Below are 17,517 nucleotides of genomic sequence, written 5' to 3'. Positions count from 1 at the left end.
TTTCCTTTATTCCATCATTTCCATTCTCTACTAACTTTTACACTGAAAGAACAACTTTTAAAGCTGTATTCTTTGATTTTAAGAATGCAAAGTTATTTTTAAATAGATGTATTCAGTCAACAGAGAAAAAGGTTTCCAGAAGATGTGCACTGCTTTTACTTCTGCGTGCTGATGTCACATCAAGTGTCCCTGTTGTCCTGTACAGAAATAATTGTACTTGAAAAACTTGCAACCCTTTCCTTTGTTGTTGTTGTGTCTTAAACATAGTTTATATTTAAATTATATTATTAAAAATAACAATTTGGCTCTTTACTTAGCTACACAGTTCAGGATTTTGAGTTATATTCCCCTGTGAGTTACATGAGTGGAATTTCCTTCCTTGTCAGTGGGTTCTTTGCAAAGGAGGTTCACCCATATGATCTCACAGATGTTCACCTGAAGACAGAGGGCTCCGTTTTTGGAAGTCATCTCTTTGGCTGCTGGATTGGCATAGCTCTGTTGAAGCTAAATGATTTATATTAATTTACACTAGACACGCATCTAGCTGAGTGCCAGTTCCCTTTCACACCATTTTTAAAGTGGAATTACTCCGCTGAAACCTGTGCACCTAAAATCTCCTGTGTTCATCAGCACATCAGACCTAACCTCAACAGATTTCCAATAGCCTAAGGAAAGCAGTCAGAGATAAAATAGTCCACAGTTTCCAAAGGAAAGTAGATTCTGAAAGATAGGAAAACAAGAAAATCAGCACATCAAGAGTGGCAAACACAAAAAGTCTCCCCTTTCATGGTAGAGTGGCTTCTTCCAGAAGTAATGAGGAAGTGCTTCAGGAGGCTTTACTGTATCTTGGTTGATCTCTGAATACAGTAGAAGAAATAGAGTAATTTTTCTGCTTTGCAAGACCCTGTAATTTTCTGAAACACAAATATTTATTCAGTTGCTCAAAGTTCTCTGTACAAAGTGTAAATAAAAACTCTTTAGAACACTTTGTAAATCAAAGAAGAATATAGCTTTAAACTGTTTGCATGCTCTTGTACCTACTAAAATGAAAAAAGGTGAGCTCATCGTTTTATTTTTTTCCTGTGATGTTGGCCTTGTGAAGCATGTTTCAAGAACAGCTTTGAATATTAGGAACTTCAGAGTAAAGTTTTTGCATCTATACACATTTTGGTGCACTGATGAGGGAGTGATGATAATGGTTATCTTTTAATCGGTATATGTGGTTACATTCTCAAGTCTCTGAACAGCTTCTATTCAGTTCTTAACTCAGTCAAGGAATTCACTGATTTTATTAGATTTTTTTTTTTTTTTTTTTTTTTTTTTTTGAGTGAGAACTATTTTTTTTTGAGTGAGAACTAAATACAGGCTTCCAGAAAAGTTCATGTATGAGAAAACCAGAACTTTGCAAGGGCTGGATGGTCTTTTTCCTTAGAGTGATGTAAGGCCATACAGCTCTGAGACATGGATTCAGATGTGTCTCACATAATACAAAAGTCTTTAGTGTTACCAAAAAGTTCTTGGTAAGTGGGCCCTTCATAGCATGAGCTTTATGATTTAGAGGGGTATGGCTCTGAGCAGCCTTGGGAGTAAGTTTTCCATCCAGCTTGCAATGGATGCAGATGTAAATCAGCTTACTTGATTAAGCTTGTACCACTTATTTCTTTTTTGCATAGTTTTCTTTATTTCCTGCTCCCCTCCCCCCTGCCATCCGTCAATTTTTTAAGTGCTTATTTTTAGTTCTTAGTCTTTAGAAAAAAATTCTATCGTTTGCACTTTTCACTTCTTTGGAGAATTCAAGTAAAAATTAAAGGACCAGTTCTGCTCATTATATAGGTATGAATGATATAGCTAAATGGAAGTGGGCAGAACTGGCCCCTAGCTGAATTAGGCTTCCTTACAGTTAGGGTTAAATTCTGTTTAGGGTTGTGTTAAGGTGTGTTTCAAATAATTAAGGGTTCTACCAGTATAACTTGAGAGCAGATTTTCAGCTCTTGAGTTTGATACTGTGTGTGTAAATCTATGCATTATGAATGCATACATTTTCTGAAACAATTTTGCTTGCCCATAATTTTGTATTGGACAGGTGCTACCTCACACTTCAGTGTTGAGCTGATCTTTGCTCAGTGTTTTGGTATGAAGAACACATTGGAGTCTTCCACTTCTCTGTTGTAACAGAGATGCAGTTTATAGGTTCTGTAACCTTCATAACTTTCACTGTTGCCCTGTGTTAATGAGCATGGGGTCACAATACTTACTTCCCTCATCAGGCTTTATTAGCTATGTGTGTCACATGTATTTTGAGGAATGCTGGTTGTTAATGAATCCTGCTTTGTTTTAAAATGGTTTCATATATACTGGGATTTGATTTTTTTTTTCTTGTTTTCATACTCTGCTGTTTTCTCTTACTCTCCTTGTCAAGTTCTTGCCATGCATGAAAATGTTCTTAAGTGTCCTACACCAGGCTGCACAGGCCGGGGCCACGTAAATAGCAACAGGAATTCCCACCGAAGGTAAGGATTGCCGTCGCTGGATGCCAGTCTAGAGGGAACAGTGCCTCCAAACTGCAGCCCTTCTAGCAGTCCATTGGCAGGGGGGGTGTGAGTGTGTGTGTCGTTGTTTTGTTCTTAAGATTGACAGATGGTGCTTCGTGTGCTTTATCCATTTTAGAGTAACATTTATTCATGTACTCTCTGAGGAGGACAAGTATGCATTTTCTTCAGTATTGATTAATTGATCCACAGAAGATATTTTGAGCACCCTTTAATTTTTTGGGTGCGTTTTTTCATTTTTGTTTCCATATTAACTTAACAGCAGCAGTACAAAACAAATGGTGTGACTCCTTGTGGTTATGTCTCCGGGAGAAGGAAGAGTCTGCCAACAACAGCAGAACTAGGGCAGAGTTCTTATTCCCACACTTTACTTTCTTCAGGGATCATTCTATAGTGCATGAAAAATCCACTCTACTCCTAAAAATTATTTTTTTAATCCATGAGAAATGGCATTTTAAATACACAGACACTGTAAGATTTTGCTTTCCTGCTGATTGGAGTCTCAATGCCAAAGGCCTTTTACAGCTGAAGCTGAATTAGGATTTGGCCTGTTTAAGAAACATTATGAAAATGCCTAGTTAAATTTAAAAATGATAAGCCAGAAATTTTAGAGATAAATATTCTAGACAAACAAATTAAAATCAAGGAAAAAAGCTTCTTTTCTATAGTTTCCTAAAATAAGTAATAGATTCTTACAGAAGGGTTTTCATTGACTATTAAATTCTGTTAAACAAATCCCCAAATTATTAAAATGCTACTATAATTTTAGTACCAGTCAATTTTTCCCACGGGACAACAAGATCCTGCTCATTTCTCTACCATCTAAAAAAATCCAGGCAATGAGGATAAGAGGAACTACAAAAGGTTTCTATTACCGAATTCCTTTTTTGACTGCTAATTGTAGCATGAAGGCTTAAGGGACAATGCAGATACTGAACACTCAGTCTTATCAAGCTCTGCATTACCAGAGCCCCTTATATTAACTGCATGTCTCCCACAAGACTCTTGTGGGTACCAACCCATCTGCAGTAAGCTCTGGTGCCTCGATCTTCTCGGTAGTAATGCTGCCAGTAGATGCAGAAAAAAACTCTGAGAAGGCTTTGTGGGAATTACTGCTGCTTGAAGCAGCATTCACTTCTGGTTGAATATCTACTAGAATATTTGAGGTGTCTGAAGAAGAGCATGTCAGTGAAGCACAGCTGCCCTCTGGCATGACTCCAAAACCACACAGAGCCCCATCACCCCTCTGCAGAACTAGGGCAGCAAGGAAGGGCTGGAGGGAGCAGACTGCAGTCTGTGTTCACCTCTTTCTGCAGCTTTTGGGGCATTTTGCTCTGCTTCACTTTTTTGATTCTTTTTTCCCTCCTTATTTCCTCTAGAGAAGGGAACATCTGGGAATGCACTGATTTGCCTTTCATTTTAATTTCTTTTCCTGTGGAGAACAGAGAGCTGCGGTCACATAATCACGCAATAGACTATAACAAGGAAAGGACCCCATTGTCAGGTCACAGGATTTTACAGCTTCACTAAGAGCACCATCTGCTGGCATCATTATATTTATTTTTCCTTGTTCTAAATCTTTTCCAGAAGAATCAGGCTTATTATTGTCACTTCAACAATAGTTCAGCATTTGCAAATTAAATTGAATTTCAGTTCAAGTGCAGAAATTCTTTTCATGTTACATCATCTGCTATTAAAAAGACACTTTAGTGGCTGAAATTCCAGAACACAAAGTATAACAGTTGAGATGTAGATTTAGACATCCAAGGCCAAATTTTGCACTCATTATATGCCTTGCAAAGAAATTGGAGTCAATGAAGCTGAGTGAGATGTAAAGCAGTGCAAGATTTTGCCTATATGGTGTTGTCATTTAATCATCTTCAAGGCTCACTTCACTGGCAACATTTGTAGATGCATAAAGGTTGTAAGTCTGCTAGCAGAGCTGCACAGGAGATTCCAGCTTATATTCTCCTTTTCTGCTGGTATCTTCACTGTCTGACATACATGAACAAGCTACCCATGTGCAGCCAGAGAAAGAGCAGATGTAAGATCTACCATGCAACTTTGAAAGCAGAAGAAAAGAAGTCTATTCTAGAAAAAAATACATATTACCAGAAAGATTTTGGAAACTTTTCCTTCAGATTCTTCCTGATGCTGGCTAAGGAGGAGAAGGAGTAATTGGGTCAGTGCTATAATGTGAAACTACGCAGGACAAGACAATTAAATTTCCTTTCTGTAATTGCAGCCTCTCTGGATGTCCTATTGCTGCAGCAGAGAAACTGGCTAAAGCTCAAGAGAAGCATCAGAACTGTGATGTGTCAAAATCAAACCAGGCATCAGATCGGGTTTTAAGGTATTAGAAATCACTATAATACTTATTATTATGCAGAATTCATCACACCTTCACCTAATCTGAGAATTTATATTTATATACGTTGTATATACATATATCTCTCCTTTAAAAAAAGCTAGAATCAGGGCTTCTGGATCCAGTTCTCGCAGTGTATATTTCCCAGTCAATTTACATGGGGGAGGGTTGGTAATTATTTTGGCAAATACATGTAAAGCTGAAAAGCTCATTTTTGTCTTAGGCATTGTTTGGTGTAAAGATGACTGCTGGAGTGCAAAGTCTAAGAACAATGTGAAAAAAAGTTGGTATCTTTTGGGAATAAACTAATATTTACCGGTAAGTCTTGGTTTTTTCAGCAGGCTTTTACTAGTAAATATCAGTTTAAATTAAACCAGAAGCCCTATTTACATTACCAAACTGGTAGTACACCTTTTGGCAGGACATTTGGAAAAATGTCAGGTATAGCTTAGATTCCAAAATAGTCAAATTTAGTTCTTTATCTCTGTTCCCCCACTCACTGTCAGGAAGGAGAGAGAAGAAAAATGTCATAAATTCTTATACAGGGAGGACCTTAAACCAGTTTGACATAGCTATACCCCTTATCTTCCTTCCTATAGGAGTCTTGATTTCTCCAAAGGTGTATCCAGCTTTGTGCCATTGTCTCCTCTTTTGAGATATGTGGGTGGAAATAATATTATTATTTCTAAGGATCTGAAGTGTGAAGGATACATGTAAAGAAACTAGACTTCTGCATGAATGTACCAGCTTTATGCTGATGATGCCCCAAGAGCTGCAGAATTTCTCCATGGATACTGCGCTATCTGTGGGCTGGGGTAGGTGCATCCCTCCCAGCTGCCTCAAAGAGCGTGGAGGAAGTGCCAGAGCTTTAGTTCCCAAAATTTCCTAATTATCTCACAGGTTTCTTAGTATTTATTGTCTTCCAAATTTAAACTCTAATAGGGCATCTCAAAACGATTTTTTTACTCTATTGTCAACAACATTCTTTGAATATTCTCTTAAAAATTCATATAATCCTGATGGTCTTTTCAAAAACTTTTCTTTCTTCCGTAGAGCTATGAATACACAATTATAGTTCACATCTACAGAAGATTTTCTGTAGTGCCTGTTGACTTTATTTTCCTTCCTCAGATTGTTTTTGATGGGTTTTATCTAACTGTCCCAAATTTGGATTCTGTGTTTTTTCATACAGCATTTGAAACAGTTTTTCTCAGAGGAGGGTTCTTCAGAACCTATTAATAAAAAACACTCTTTGAAGGAATAGCAGTTTCTTACTTGAGTGAAAAAAATCAAAAATTCAGTGGCTTTTACCACTGCTCATCAGAGGGAAGTCACTGAAATCAGATGTTTTACAAAAAAAGGCAACTGCTCATCTGATTTCCTGTCAAACCATGTAGGAAGTTGCACTGCAATCCTAACTTTGCTTTTGAGCCTGCCGTGTGTTTCAGATTTTACAGACAGCTTTCATTTTGTCTTCTGCTTCTTTTTTACCTTTAAGACATTGATGTATTTAAGATTAACGACTTGGGAGCTACTTGTAATATTTGCATTCAGGCAGCTGATGGGCAGACAGAGATTTCCTAAGATTATCTCAAACATTTTGTCTTCATCCCAGTTTCCGTTGCACCAAAATTTACAATTTCTTACTTTAAAAGAAATCAAAGTCATAGGACTTATGTTTAACAGAAAATTTGGCTTTGCATTGAATATACAGGATCTGAATTGAATTTTTTTAGCTAAATATAGATTATCTTGAGACAAGATCAAAATATTATTCATATTAGCTCATTGTATAAATGAGCTCACTGTATTTTGTGAGGAAGAAGTGTCTAAAGAAATGAGCATACATAAATCAAAGGGAATAGTGTGACTAATACAATTTCTTGGGTGATCTTTATATAAATATCCTGACTAAAGTCTAGGAAAATTAATTCATTTAGAAAAACATAATTTCCAAACCTATTTCTTACTATTTATCACATTTCATTTTGTCAGTCAGCACGATATATCAGCAAAGATATTTCTGGTCTTGACTGAATTTATATTCCTATGAGTGTTCCTTCTACTTCCTCTACTTGTAAATGCATTAAAGAAAAAAAAAAAAAAAGAAAAAACCCAAAACTTGATTGTATGATTCTTGATTCAAGCAGAAGCACCTCAGGTGTGCTTTTCATCATCTTCCTGCTAAACACAGTAGGTAGACATTCAGCCCTGTGTAGCTCTTGTTCCCTATGATACAGTCTTAAAACACTTTCTTATATAAGTAAGGTGTTCAGGATCCAGCCTTCATTTGCCTTCTTTGAGATCTGATGACCTCTGTGTCATACAGAAGATAGAGTGACAGTGGTGGAATTCACTACATCATTCTTTCACAGAGATTTCACAAGTTTCTCCACTGGCTGGTTCCTGTCAGTCAGGGCTTCTCCTAATTATCCTCCCTAGTTCCAAACAGCAGAGGAATGTAGTTGATACAGTTTTATTATGTATTCATTCACAGGAACTTTCTTGAGGTGTATATCTGTGTATCTGGAATTGCAGCTCCTGCCAGAACCTTGCATTTAAGGGTGAGCAGGACCTGCAAGGCAGCAGGGCAAAGTCAACACAGTGAGACTTTCATGAGTATTTCTCAAGATGAACATGGATTTTTATACTGAGAGATGAAACTGGACTGGCTGCTTTGGAAACCATACAGGAAAACAGCATACAACTCTACTGAAAGAAATTCAGAGGAAACTCCATTAATTATGTGGAGCTTCCAATGCTCTTTTTTCTTTCTGACTTCTAAAGAAATTTGTCCAAACTTCTGTTGCTCTGCTTGCTCATCTTTAATTCACCCCCCAGAAAAGAAAATGTTTGCTATGTGATGCAATTACACAGGGAGAGAAAAACCCTGCAGTACTTTAAAGTAGAATTTTTAAATACTTTTAGCCACAGGATACATTTAGCTGTACTAGAATAAATTTTGTCTAGGCTTTGTTCAAGAAAATATATATTGTTTGTCTGCTGAAAATAACCAAACTAAGAAAATGCAATAATATATTGCTGTCTCTTGAGTACAAGAAATAACTAAAATTTTCTAATCTGCACTATAAATAATGCACAGATACAGTAAACTGAACTGCATCTAACAAACTTTACATATCTTTAATTTCTAGGCCCATGTGCTTTGTTAAGCAATTGGAGATCCCTCAGTATGGCTACAGAAACAATGTCCCCACCACCACACCCCGCTCCAACTTGGCCAAGGAACTAGAGAAATACTCTAAGACTACGTTTGAATATAACAGTTATGACAACCATGCCTATGGCAAGAGAGCCATAGCTCCCAAGGTGCAATCCAGGGATATATCCCCCAAAGGATATGATGGTAGGAGGTGCACACTCTTATACATGAGAGACAAGTTTTCAGTTAATCATGTTGTTGTATATGTAAACATCATACAAATAAGACATGTTTTTTCATGTTCATGTAGTATTTTGAGGAATGCTGTAATGTGTAAGTTGTTTTAAAGGCCTTCTTAAAAACAGTTGTTTTGTACGGTGCTTGCTTCAGGATTGTTGCACTGGCAAAAGAACATCTCCAGCTATTAAGCTCCCAGGATGTGTTGAGATAGCAATAAAAGCTAAGTAATAGAACCAGTCTTTATATTGCTATCCAGGAGACCTGGCCTCAAGGGTCACATTAAAATTCTTGCTTCCGTATGATAGTTCAGGTAACCCATAAAGATAACATATTTGCTCTGTGGGAATATGGAAGTAGGAAACCTGGATCTCATTGCACTTCAGAAATCAATGGTACTTATTTAGTGAGGCATTTCTGCTCATTGTGTCCTCATGAGTACACCTGTTGGATTCTCTGGAAAACTAACATAAGTAACATGCTTAGGAATAGGCTGAAAGTGGCTTCAGTTCAGCAGAAAGCAAAGGATGAGAAAGGATGGGGTCTGTCAGGAAAGAGGACTTTTATTAGGGGAGAAATACAAACTGCAGTATAAAGAATGAGGATTTGCATTGTAGCTTTTGAGAATGTCAAGAACTTTTCAGAGCAATTCAATATGTAAGTATATGTTATATGCGTGTGTGTGTGTGTATCTCTATAAAACCACATTGTGCCTTTTTTGTGTGTGTGTGATTGTTAACAGTTTATTTTTGTGTTAAAATATTTGATAATATTCGCTGACTACAACAGGAAATTTCAGGCAGGTGTCAGCTTTTTGTTTAGGAAAACAAATAAATATATTATGTAGAACAATTTATGCTGTTGCCTGAACACAGACTCTGACATTCAAAAGTAGGTAACTGGAGAAAGGGAAAATTGCTACAACTATTGCCTTCATATTACTGATATTTTTGATATTTTGCTTTCTCGTAGAATAAACAGGGATGTTCTTGCATTATAGCAAAAGGAGAGGGATTGTGAAAGGCAACATTTCTTGAGTAAAAATGTCCTTTTTTCTTCTTTCATACAGTTGTGTTTGCCTGTATCACAATGAGAGCTTGAACATTATTAAAGGGAAAGCACTAATGCTAATTCTGGTTAGTAAGTTAATGAGTGAACTAGTTAGTAAGGTAAATGAGATATTAGCTATTGTGTATACACTCTATCCACTCTTGCAGCAAACAGAGTATTGCTGGGAATCCTGTGGACATGCACATTTTCAGATCAAATTACTGATGTTTAAGCAACTGATACATATTTTTCTCATTTAAGATCTCATTTCAGCAAATAATTACAAGCTCAATTTTTTCCCAAGCTACCAGAACTTGAAAATATGTGTATCATTACACAAATTTAACAGTGGCCATACTTAATGAAAGGCTAAGGTGATACAGGTCACCATTTTAATGCACACTAATCTTCCTTTGATATAGATAGGAATTTTATGTGGAGATAAGACTGGGACAAACTTACTTCACTGTTCAGTAATGTGGGACAGAGCTGGCTCAGTTTGTTTGGCAAATGAAGGATAAATCACTATGGATTAGTTCCATATCTCTGTCTCTGCAGGGAGCAGCACACTCTGTGCCTGATCCCAAGTGAGGTGAGTGCTGTTTGGGCAGGCAGACATACCAATATTGTCCCAAACATGGGACCTAATTTGAGTTTTTCTTTATACCCTATCAAAGATTTTATGAGAGATTTCAGGAAGAGGCTCGTCACTAGAATAGCCACCTTTCCTCAAGAAACTTTGCCATATTTCTGGATGATTTCGTATTTTTGTGTAAAAATTATCGCTACTAATGCCATCGTGGAGATAGAGAGTGCACACCTAATAGGTGTATGTAAGTAGATACATTTAGATTAAAGCAGATTTAGTTCCGAAACATTTTCCTGAAAACCCTGAAAACAAGCCTGAGGTTTTGGAGAAACTTGCAAGTAAGCAGCACTTTAATTTTTCTAACTATATAAGCTGACACAAACAGTCTAAGGATCTGAAAAATCAATAGTTTCATATCTCAATCCTTTTTTAGTTTTAAACAAGCACTGTACTTCCATCATCAGATAAAGGTATTAGCTGTTCAATAAGTGTATAGTTGTGAGTGACATAAACATAAATAGTTTATCTGGATTGTTTTCTGGATTGTCTTCTGTTTTTTTGTGGTTTTTCTTTCCCAGTAAGCTTTAGTAAAAATTTAGTAAAAAATGAACAGAACATGGAAACATGAACATGAACAGAAAATGGATACTTTGTATTGTGCTGTAGGATGCTCTGATAATTCTTGAGAAATCTGTTTGTGGGTTCTTTCTTCCTTTGAAACCAGTTTTAAAGTGCATTGGATGTTTGGTAGTTTATAGCATCAGAGATAAGAACAGATGGACACAGCAGGGAGAGGAGACAGCAACCCTTTCAGTTGCTCAGACAATGGCAGGAGCTCCTCTCATCCCACCAGCAGGACTGGGTCCTTCCATCAAAACACTGAGAAAATGTTAGGAGTGGGATTCATCATACCATACCTAGACTTTTATAATGTCAACACCTACATCTGAGCTTGTCACCCCTGTCAGATCTAAGGAGAAACATAGATACTTCTCTCATGCAATAAATCTCTTCCTGAAGTATGTATTTAGAAGTGGTCAGGTGAGTCACTGCCTGAAAGTTCTTATTTTTTTCCACTCCCTGTGGAGGAAGCCTATAATGGCTAGGTCAGATATCTGAAGTTAGGTGAGATTAATCTCTTACTGTGCAGGTCAAAGTGTTAGAACCATAATTTATGTAGTGTATTCAGTGTTTAGGCAGTGCTTGGGGATGAGGGTGCCTGGACAGAATGCAATTTCCCACCAAATACCTTTGTTTCATCCTTTATATTTCTGGGATCTCTCCTACTCCTTGATTATTAACTAAGACAAGGAGCATGTAGAGGTTCTTTGTAATAATCCCCCAGGCACACCTAACAGAAGGCCCATAGGGGCCTACAGCTGGGTAGACCCGTGTCTGTTATTTAATGGGAAAGGGACTTTTTACAAGGGCATGTATTGATAGGGGTAATAGTTTCAAACTGAAAAAAGATAGATTTAGATTAGATGTAAGCAACAAATTCGTTACTGTGAAGGTGGTGAGACACTGAGACATTGTGGCTGCCTCCTCCCTGGTAGTGTTCAAGGCCTGGTTGGATGGGGTTTAGAGCAATCTGGTCTAGTGGAAGATGTGGGGGGTGGAACTAGATGATTGTTAAGCTCCCTTCCAACTCAAACCTTCCTATGATTCTGTGATTCTATGATAAAGGTGTTCTCCACATTCAGTATTACACCAGAGCCTAGGGGGGACTGCAGAGTTTCCAAAACCTGGTGCAACAGAGTTGGGTCACATTACCTAGTAGAATTGCCTGGTATTGAAACAATGCATCTTTCCCTTCATTAGACATCTACTTGATTTAGTTCATTATAAATTGGTGATATGTTTTTCTCCTGAAAAGGTAATGTAAAATGAATAGTCTGGGTTATGTAACTCATCTTAATGTGTACAGCTACAGTAAAGTTATAATAACCATGGCCATTTCTTTCTAAGTGAGTTTTGCTTAAATTATTGGTAACCTAAAAGCTAGTAGTTATGTAGCATGCTTTCAACACTCTACATCTTCAAAGTGTTTTGCAAATGAATCACAAAACAACTAAATTTTAGAAGTTTAGAAGTTACCTTCTATTTATTGGGAAAATGAATCTGAAGGCTAATATAGTTTGACCAAGGCCACAGAGGAGTACATATCAGAGCCTGCATGAGTTTCTGATGGTTAGTCCTATGTATAAAGCTGCTTCTTTCCCTCCCTTTTTTTAGCACACATTCTCATATATATGCAATTTCCCATGTCTCTTACGACTGTCTAAATGTGACCTTGCTATAGCAAGACAAACATCTTTGCAAATGACAGACTTCTTGTTTGTTCATATGAATTTTGAAAGATATTTCTAATTTGAGAGTTTCGGTGGTGCTGTGCAGTGGTGCACAGCAAGTGGTGCTTGCTGTGCTAACACAATAGAAACTGATTCATTCAATTATTTCCTTCCTTAAGTATAGGAAAAATCTTGTGTACCTTGGATACTGTTACAAAGTAACATGGGATAAATGCTGAATTTTTAATGACCACCACTGACTACTATATTAATAATGAAACTCTTGAGAAATAGTTCACAGGTTTATTATTAGTGGATACCCTGCTAGAGTAGTTCTACTATGTGTTCAAAACAAAGAAATGTGATGAATGTTTAGCATTCACTTCACTTTAAAAAAATCACACCCTGTGCATTATGTGGCTTTCCTGAGAAAACTCCATCTGTTATGAATTAAGTGAAACACTATTTCCTTTACTGTAAAAATAACACCAAGATTTTTTTTCAGTTTATTAGAGAAAGGAAGATGACATAAGCTCTTGCAGAGGTATTTTGCTTTTAGATTCTTCTTTTGAACCCTGCCTGCCTAGCAAAGCAGCCTGTGGTTCACAAATGTGCTGTGCTCATGGGGGAAGATTATTATATGTACGTCTGCTCAGACAAATACACCTGAAGAGTCTGGCATTTAAATGGAGCCCATCACGGAACAGCTCTAGCTAGGGCCTGACCTTTTTTGTATAGCTCTCTAATCAGCATGCTAGTTGGTTATTGTCATACTGTTCTATATGATATGATCTCTGCAGTATACATTTCCATCTAAAGTAGAAGTAGTTGCTGTGATATGCATATATGTATTGCCTGACCTGGATTTTTATTTTTTTATGAAAATATGTGAACTTCTAGATTTAGGAGATGGGCTGACACTGTCTTGCATTCTTATGAAAACATTTTAAAAGAGCTTATTTGAGAAGATGGTTAGAGAATAACCATAGGTTAATAAGGCTGTATTCTGTTATCACTGTAATACTTTTGTATGAGCAGTTCTTAGAAGCATCAATAGCTCTGAATTTAGATAGGCTGGATGTGAGCTTTGTCAGTGGCTTGTTCTCCTGTGTCCAGTCCTGGCTTCTGTCAGCCAGGGTACAGCTGAGTGCCACTGTCCTTGGCATGAGCAGGAAGGGGTGGGGGTCTTTGATCCTTACTGTTTTCCCATGTCTACTGCCATTGCGGCTTCCTTTGTGCAAAGCATGGTAAAACTCACATGACCACCTCTTTTCTTACATCATATTCCTCTCCTTTCTGATGCCCAGTGTCATGATATTTGCCTGTGATGCAGGAAGAAGAAACCTTTGAGGAAGTGTGGGGTTTGAGGACATAGAGGTAGCACTGTGGCCCAGAGACTAAGCCCATCAGTCTTAGGGTGGGATTGATCTCCAGCAGCACTGAGGAGTCTAGGACTTAAATTAACAGTTTGCTCATGTAGAAGGGAAAAGATCCCATAGTGTTATGTTGTCCCTCATTAATAAAAATTAATGAACATAGATCCTGCCTTCTGTCTGACTATATGTGTGGGGTAAAAGCAGTGTTTTCTGTGTTTTTATTGTTTTCTAAATCCAGCCTGTTTGTCAGATAATTCATGACTACATCATGCAGATTTATACAGGAGGTTATTTCATATAAACTCACACATGTAACATAAAAGTCAAAGACAGAAATCAAGAAATACAGCCATCATTCTTATTGCAGGCTTTTTTTTTTTGGCATTGGTTACTGTTGCTCATTATAAATTTCACCTCCAGCAGTTTGTTTTTCTCTTCACTTATGCAGCATGCTCGTTCTTTTGAGTCATCCTTGTCATATTTCTTCCCACAGCTAAACGCTACTGTAAGAATTCAAGTCCAACCAGCAGCACAACAAGCAGTTATGCCCCTAGCAGCAGCAGCAATATGAGTTGTGGTGGAGGCAGCAGTGCCAGCAGTACCTGCAGCAAGAGCAGCTTTGACTATACTCATGACATGGAGGCAGCACACATGGCTGCTACTGCTATTCTGAATCTCTCCACTCGCTGCAGGGAGATGCCTCAGAACCTCTCCACTAAGCCTCAGGATCTCTGTGCAAGGGTAAAAATTAGTAATTCTGTTTGTTGATAAAGATTTCTCTTTACTGCACTTGCTATGTGGCCCGGATAGATAAAATAATAGCTTTGGTATATCTTGCTCTTTTTTCTTTTTTTCTTTTTTTTCCTTTTTTTTTTTTTTTTTTTTTTTTTTTTCCCTCAAAATTAACATAATCTAGTGGCTCAGCTAAAGCAGGGAAAAAAAAAAAAAAAAGATGAGAATTCCTCACAAGTATCTCAGGAAATCCCAATCGGTGCCTAAACTGATGATACTGATAGCATGTACTCCCTCGTTTTTGAATTTGTCTCTTACTTGTACGATCTATAATTATGAAAAGATGTCTGGGTTGCTCCAGTGGTATTAATTGTACTACTGATGTTTTTGCTAAACACTGTCTGATTCACACATTTTGTGAAAGGGTTAAGATGTAATGATATATTTTCATTTAAAAAATCACAAATTGGACCTAAGGTTTTAAGATCTGGCATAGCGAAATCTGTTACTTGTCTGTTATAATTCTTGCCTGTCTGTAGTATTACAGCTCTAAAGCTATTGCATAATACATTCAAAGTGAGCAGATCCCCCAGTACAAGAGACTTTAAATGTGCTTAACAGCAGAGCAGGATCACTAATGTTCTGTATGTTCATAGAGCCTCAGTTTGTTATGAAATTGCTATGGAGACGCAAATAAAAGCTTTTTTTGTTAAGCTTTATATCTTAAGAAAAACAGTGTACTATTAACATTCAATAAAGATTTGATGGATTCATTATAAACGTTGTTTCATCTCTGATAGCTGTTAAGAAATAAGTAGCATGCACCAGCAAACAGTAGAGTGCTACCTATAGGTAACCACTAGATGGCTAAGTAGGCAGATGCAGTGCAAACAGTTTTATTGTGCTTATAGAACTGCTTTTGAGCTGGCAGACATATTCTGTGCTTCTACATACAGAAAAAGGCTTTCTTCTCATTGTGTAAAACTGCTTGATCATTCCTCATAGACTAAACTTGTAGCAGTAGTAGGTGTTATTGATAATCATTATTTGAGCTGGAATGGCTGGTGACTTTTTTTCAAATGCTCCTTTTTATATTAATTTATTCAATACTGTTCAAGAGGGAAATCTCATTCTGGCATGTAAAAAAAATGTGGTTGTTCTCTGTTTGAACACGATAGAAAAAGCTGGAATAGAATGCTAAAAAAATCTGGTCAAAACCAGGAGGGGCCTCTTTCCTAATATGTTATTCTGTATAGAGACTGAAGGAATGAATCTAAGAAGATCAGCAAGTATTTTCTAAATTAAATTAGCAGGATAGTGCCAATTAGATATATGCTCTGTCAAAAGGCAGTAATTCAGAAAGAGAGATTTGCATTCACAGTGCTTTTCTGCAGCTTTGTTGTTAGTCCAGAGGAGAGAAAGTCATTAGGCATAAGAGGACACAGTTGTATTCTGTTTCAAAACACAAATAGTTTTGAAACCAAATTTCTCACTGAGTGTTTCATTTTTGAAAGGATGAGGGATTCTCTGTGGGCATTTTTATTCTATCTCTCCTTAGCTTTTAAAGTTAATCTTAGTTTTAATATATATTATTTCTCTTCACCTAATGTAATAGACAACCTTTTTTTCTTCTATAAAAGAAAAAGCCAGAGCCCATGCTCACCCTATTTTTCACATTATGTCAATCACTGCAGAAACTGATGTAACTATTGTTGCAACTATTCCACTACTTAAATTTGTTGATTATAAAAGATAGGAATTTTTCATACATTTGCATCTGTAAGGAAGGAGCTGCGAAATCTAAACGTAGTTCCTCATTGTCAAATGGTGTCCAAAAGGACTTGTTCTGGTACCCTACCTCCCTGTTTAATTTTCTGACATCACTTAAGCAAGCTTTGACTGTTAATGTTAAATGAACAAGGATTATTTGATGTTAGCTGTTTTTTGTTACTGTAATCATCCAGGTGTCAGGACTGGAAACAAGAATTACACAGTCATTACGTCATAGATACTCACTTGTCAGAGAATAAATTAAGAGCATAACGACAAATACAAGAAAATACCTGTAGGAATTTCCCTTTTCATTCCAAATTTTGCACCTTTGTGCTGGGTGTCAGGAGGGTCTTCAGACTCACTCCTCTTCCCCTAAACATCAGATTAGCCATTCCAGAAGAAATCAACTTTAGCAGCATTAATGTTGTGTAACAGCATCATGCTATGTGTGGGAGGGGGCTCGATGCTTACAATCTATACAGGAATGGAAAAGCATTTTATCATTCTGCTAGGCAATCAGATTGAAGAACACACAGAGATAACAGTTTGCTTGTGTGAAGCCGAATTAACATTATTTCTCTTATTTTGACAGAATCCTGATATGGAAGTCGATGAAAATGGGACGTTGGATCTGAGCATGAACAAGCAGAGGCAGCGAGATGGTTGCTGTACCATTTTGACACCACTGGAGCCAATGTCCCCACAGCGGCAAGCGGTGATGAATAACCGGTGTTACCAGCTGAACGAGGGCGACTGCTGGGACTTGCCAGTGGACTACACTAAAATGAAGCCCAGTAGGATAGATGAAGACGATTCCAAAGAGATCAATGTATGTCTTTTTAATCTATTAGTTCTTGCTGCAACCTAATTTTGGTAATTCCGTGTATTTCTGAAATTTGGAGAGAAAGAGGAAACAAAATTATTATGTGAGAAACATGTTGGTTTTCTACAAAAAGAACTTTCTGCCGGTTATCTTTATGACTATATCATGCTGGCACACATCTGATTTGTGACTAAGTTCCATAAGAAAACATTTGAGCCATGAATGTGAATCATGTTTTCTAACAGCATCATCTTGTTAACAAATATTTTCTGCAGCAAAGATGTTTCTGTATATCCAGATTACATGACTTTGTATAAGCCAGTTGACATAACTGTCTAATACTGGCATAGTCAGCTCTCAAGACAAGATATCCTCCTGAATTTGGAAACCGTAAATGGTATGCTGAGCATTTGAAAGAATGGATTACATGTAATGCAAAATTGATCAATTTAAACAAAAGCAGCAGAGTATAATGTAAGCTTTCAACTATTTCAGCTAATCTTCTTCTAGATTACCTATACACTCCTGATAACTGTGCGTGTGAAAGGGCCTGTATTAGTGAAATA

General features: G+C 37.1%; 1 protein-coding gene across 10 annotated transcripts in view; it reads left to right on the top strand.

The window, feature by feature from the left end:
• Positions 1–17,517, top strand: part of MYT1L (myelin transcription factor 1 like) — a 294,590-nt gene that overhangs the window by 221,992 nt on the left and 55,081 nt on the right. For 8 of the 10 annotated variants that reach the window (XM_071741820.1, XM_071741819.1, XM_071741817.1 and 5 more), the window contains 5 exons: positions 2,420–2,510; positions 4,795–4,902; positions 8,073–8,284; positions 14,117–14,364; positions 16,721–16,957. In XM_071741820.1, coding sequence (XP_071597921.1) covers positions 2,420–2,510; positions 4,795–4,902; positions 8,073–8,284; positions 14,117–14,364; positions 16,721–16,957 — 896 coding nt within the window. The remainder of the gene's footprint in view (positions 1–2,419; positions 2,511–4,794; positions 4,903–8,072; positions 8,285–14,116; positions 14,365–16,720; positions 16,958–17,517) is intronic. The other 2 variants (XM_071741822.1, XM_071741821.1) reach the window with 1 other exon arrangement.

Source organism: Heliangelus exortis, chromosome 3, assembly GCF_036169615.1.
Source record: "Heliangelus exortis chromosome 3, bHelExo1.hap1, whole genome shotgun sequence".
NCBI classification, from domain to species: domain Eukaryota; kingdom Metazoa; phylum Chordata; class Aves; order Apodiformes; family Trochilidae; genus Heliangelus; species Heliangelus exortis.
The sequence above is the reverse complement of the archived record's forward strand: the minus strand, read 5'-3'. Positions and strand labels throughout refer to the sequence as shown.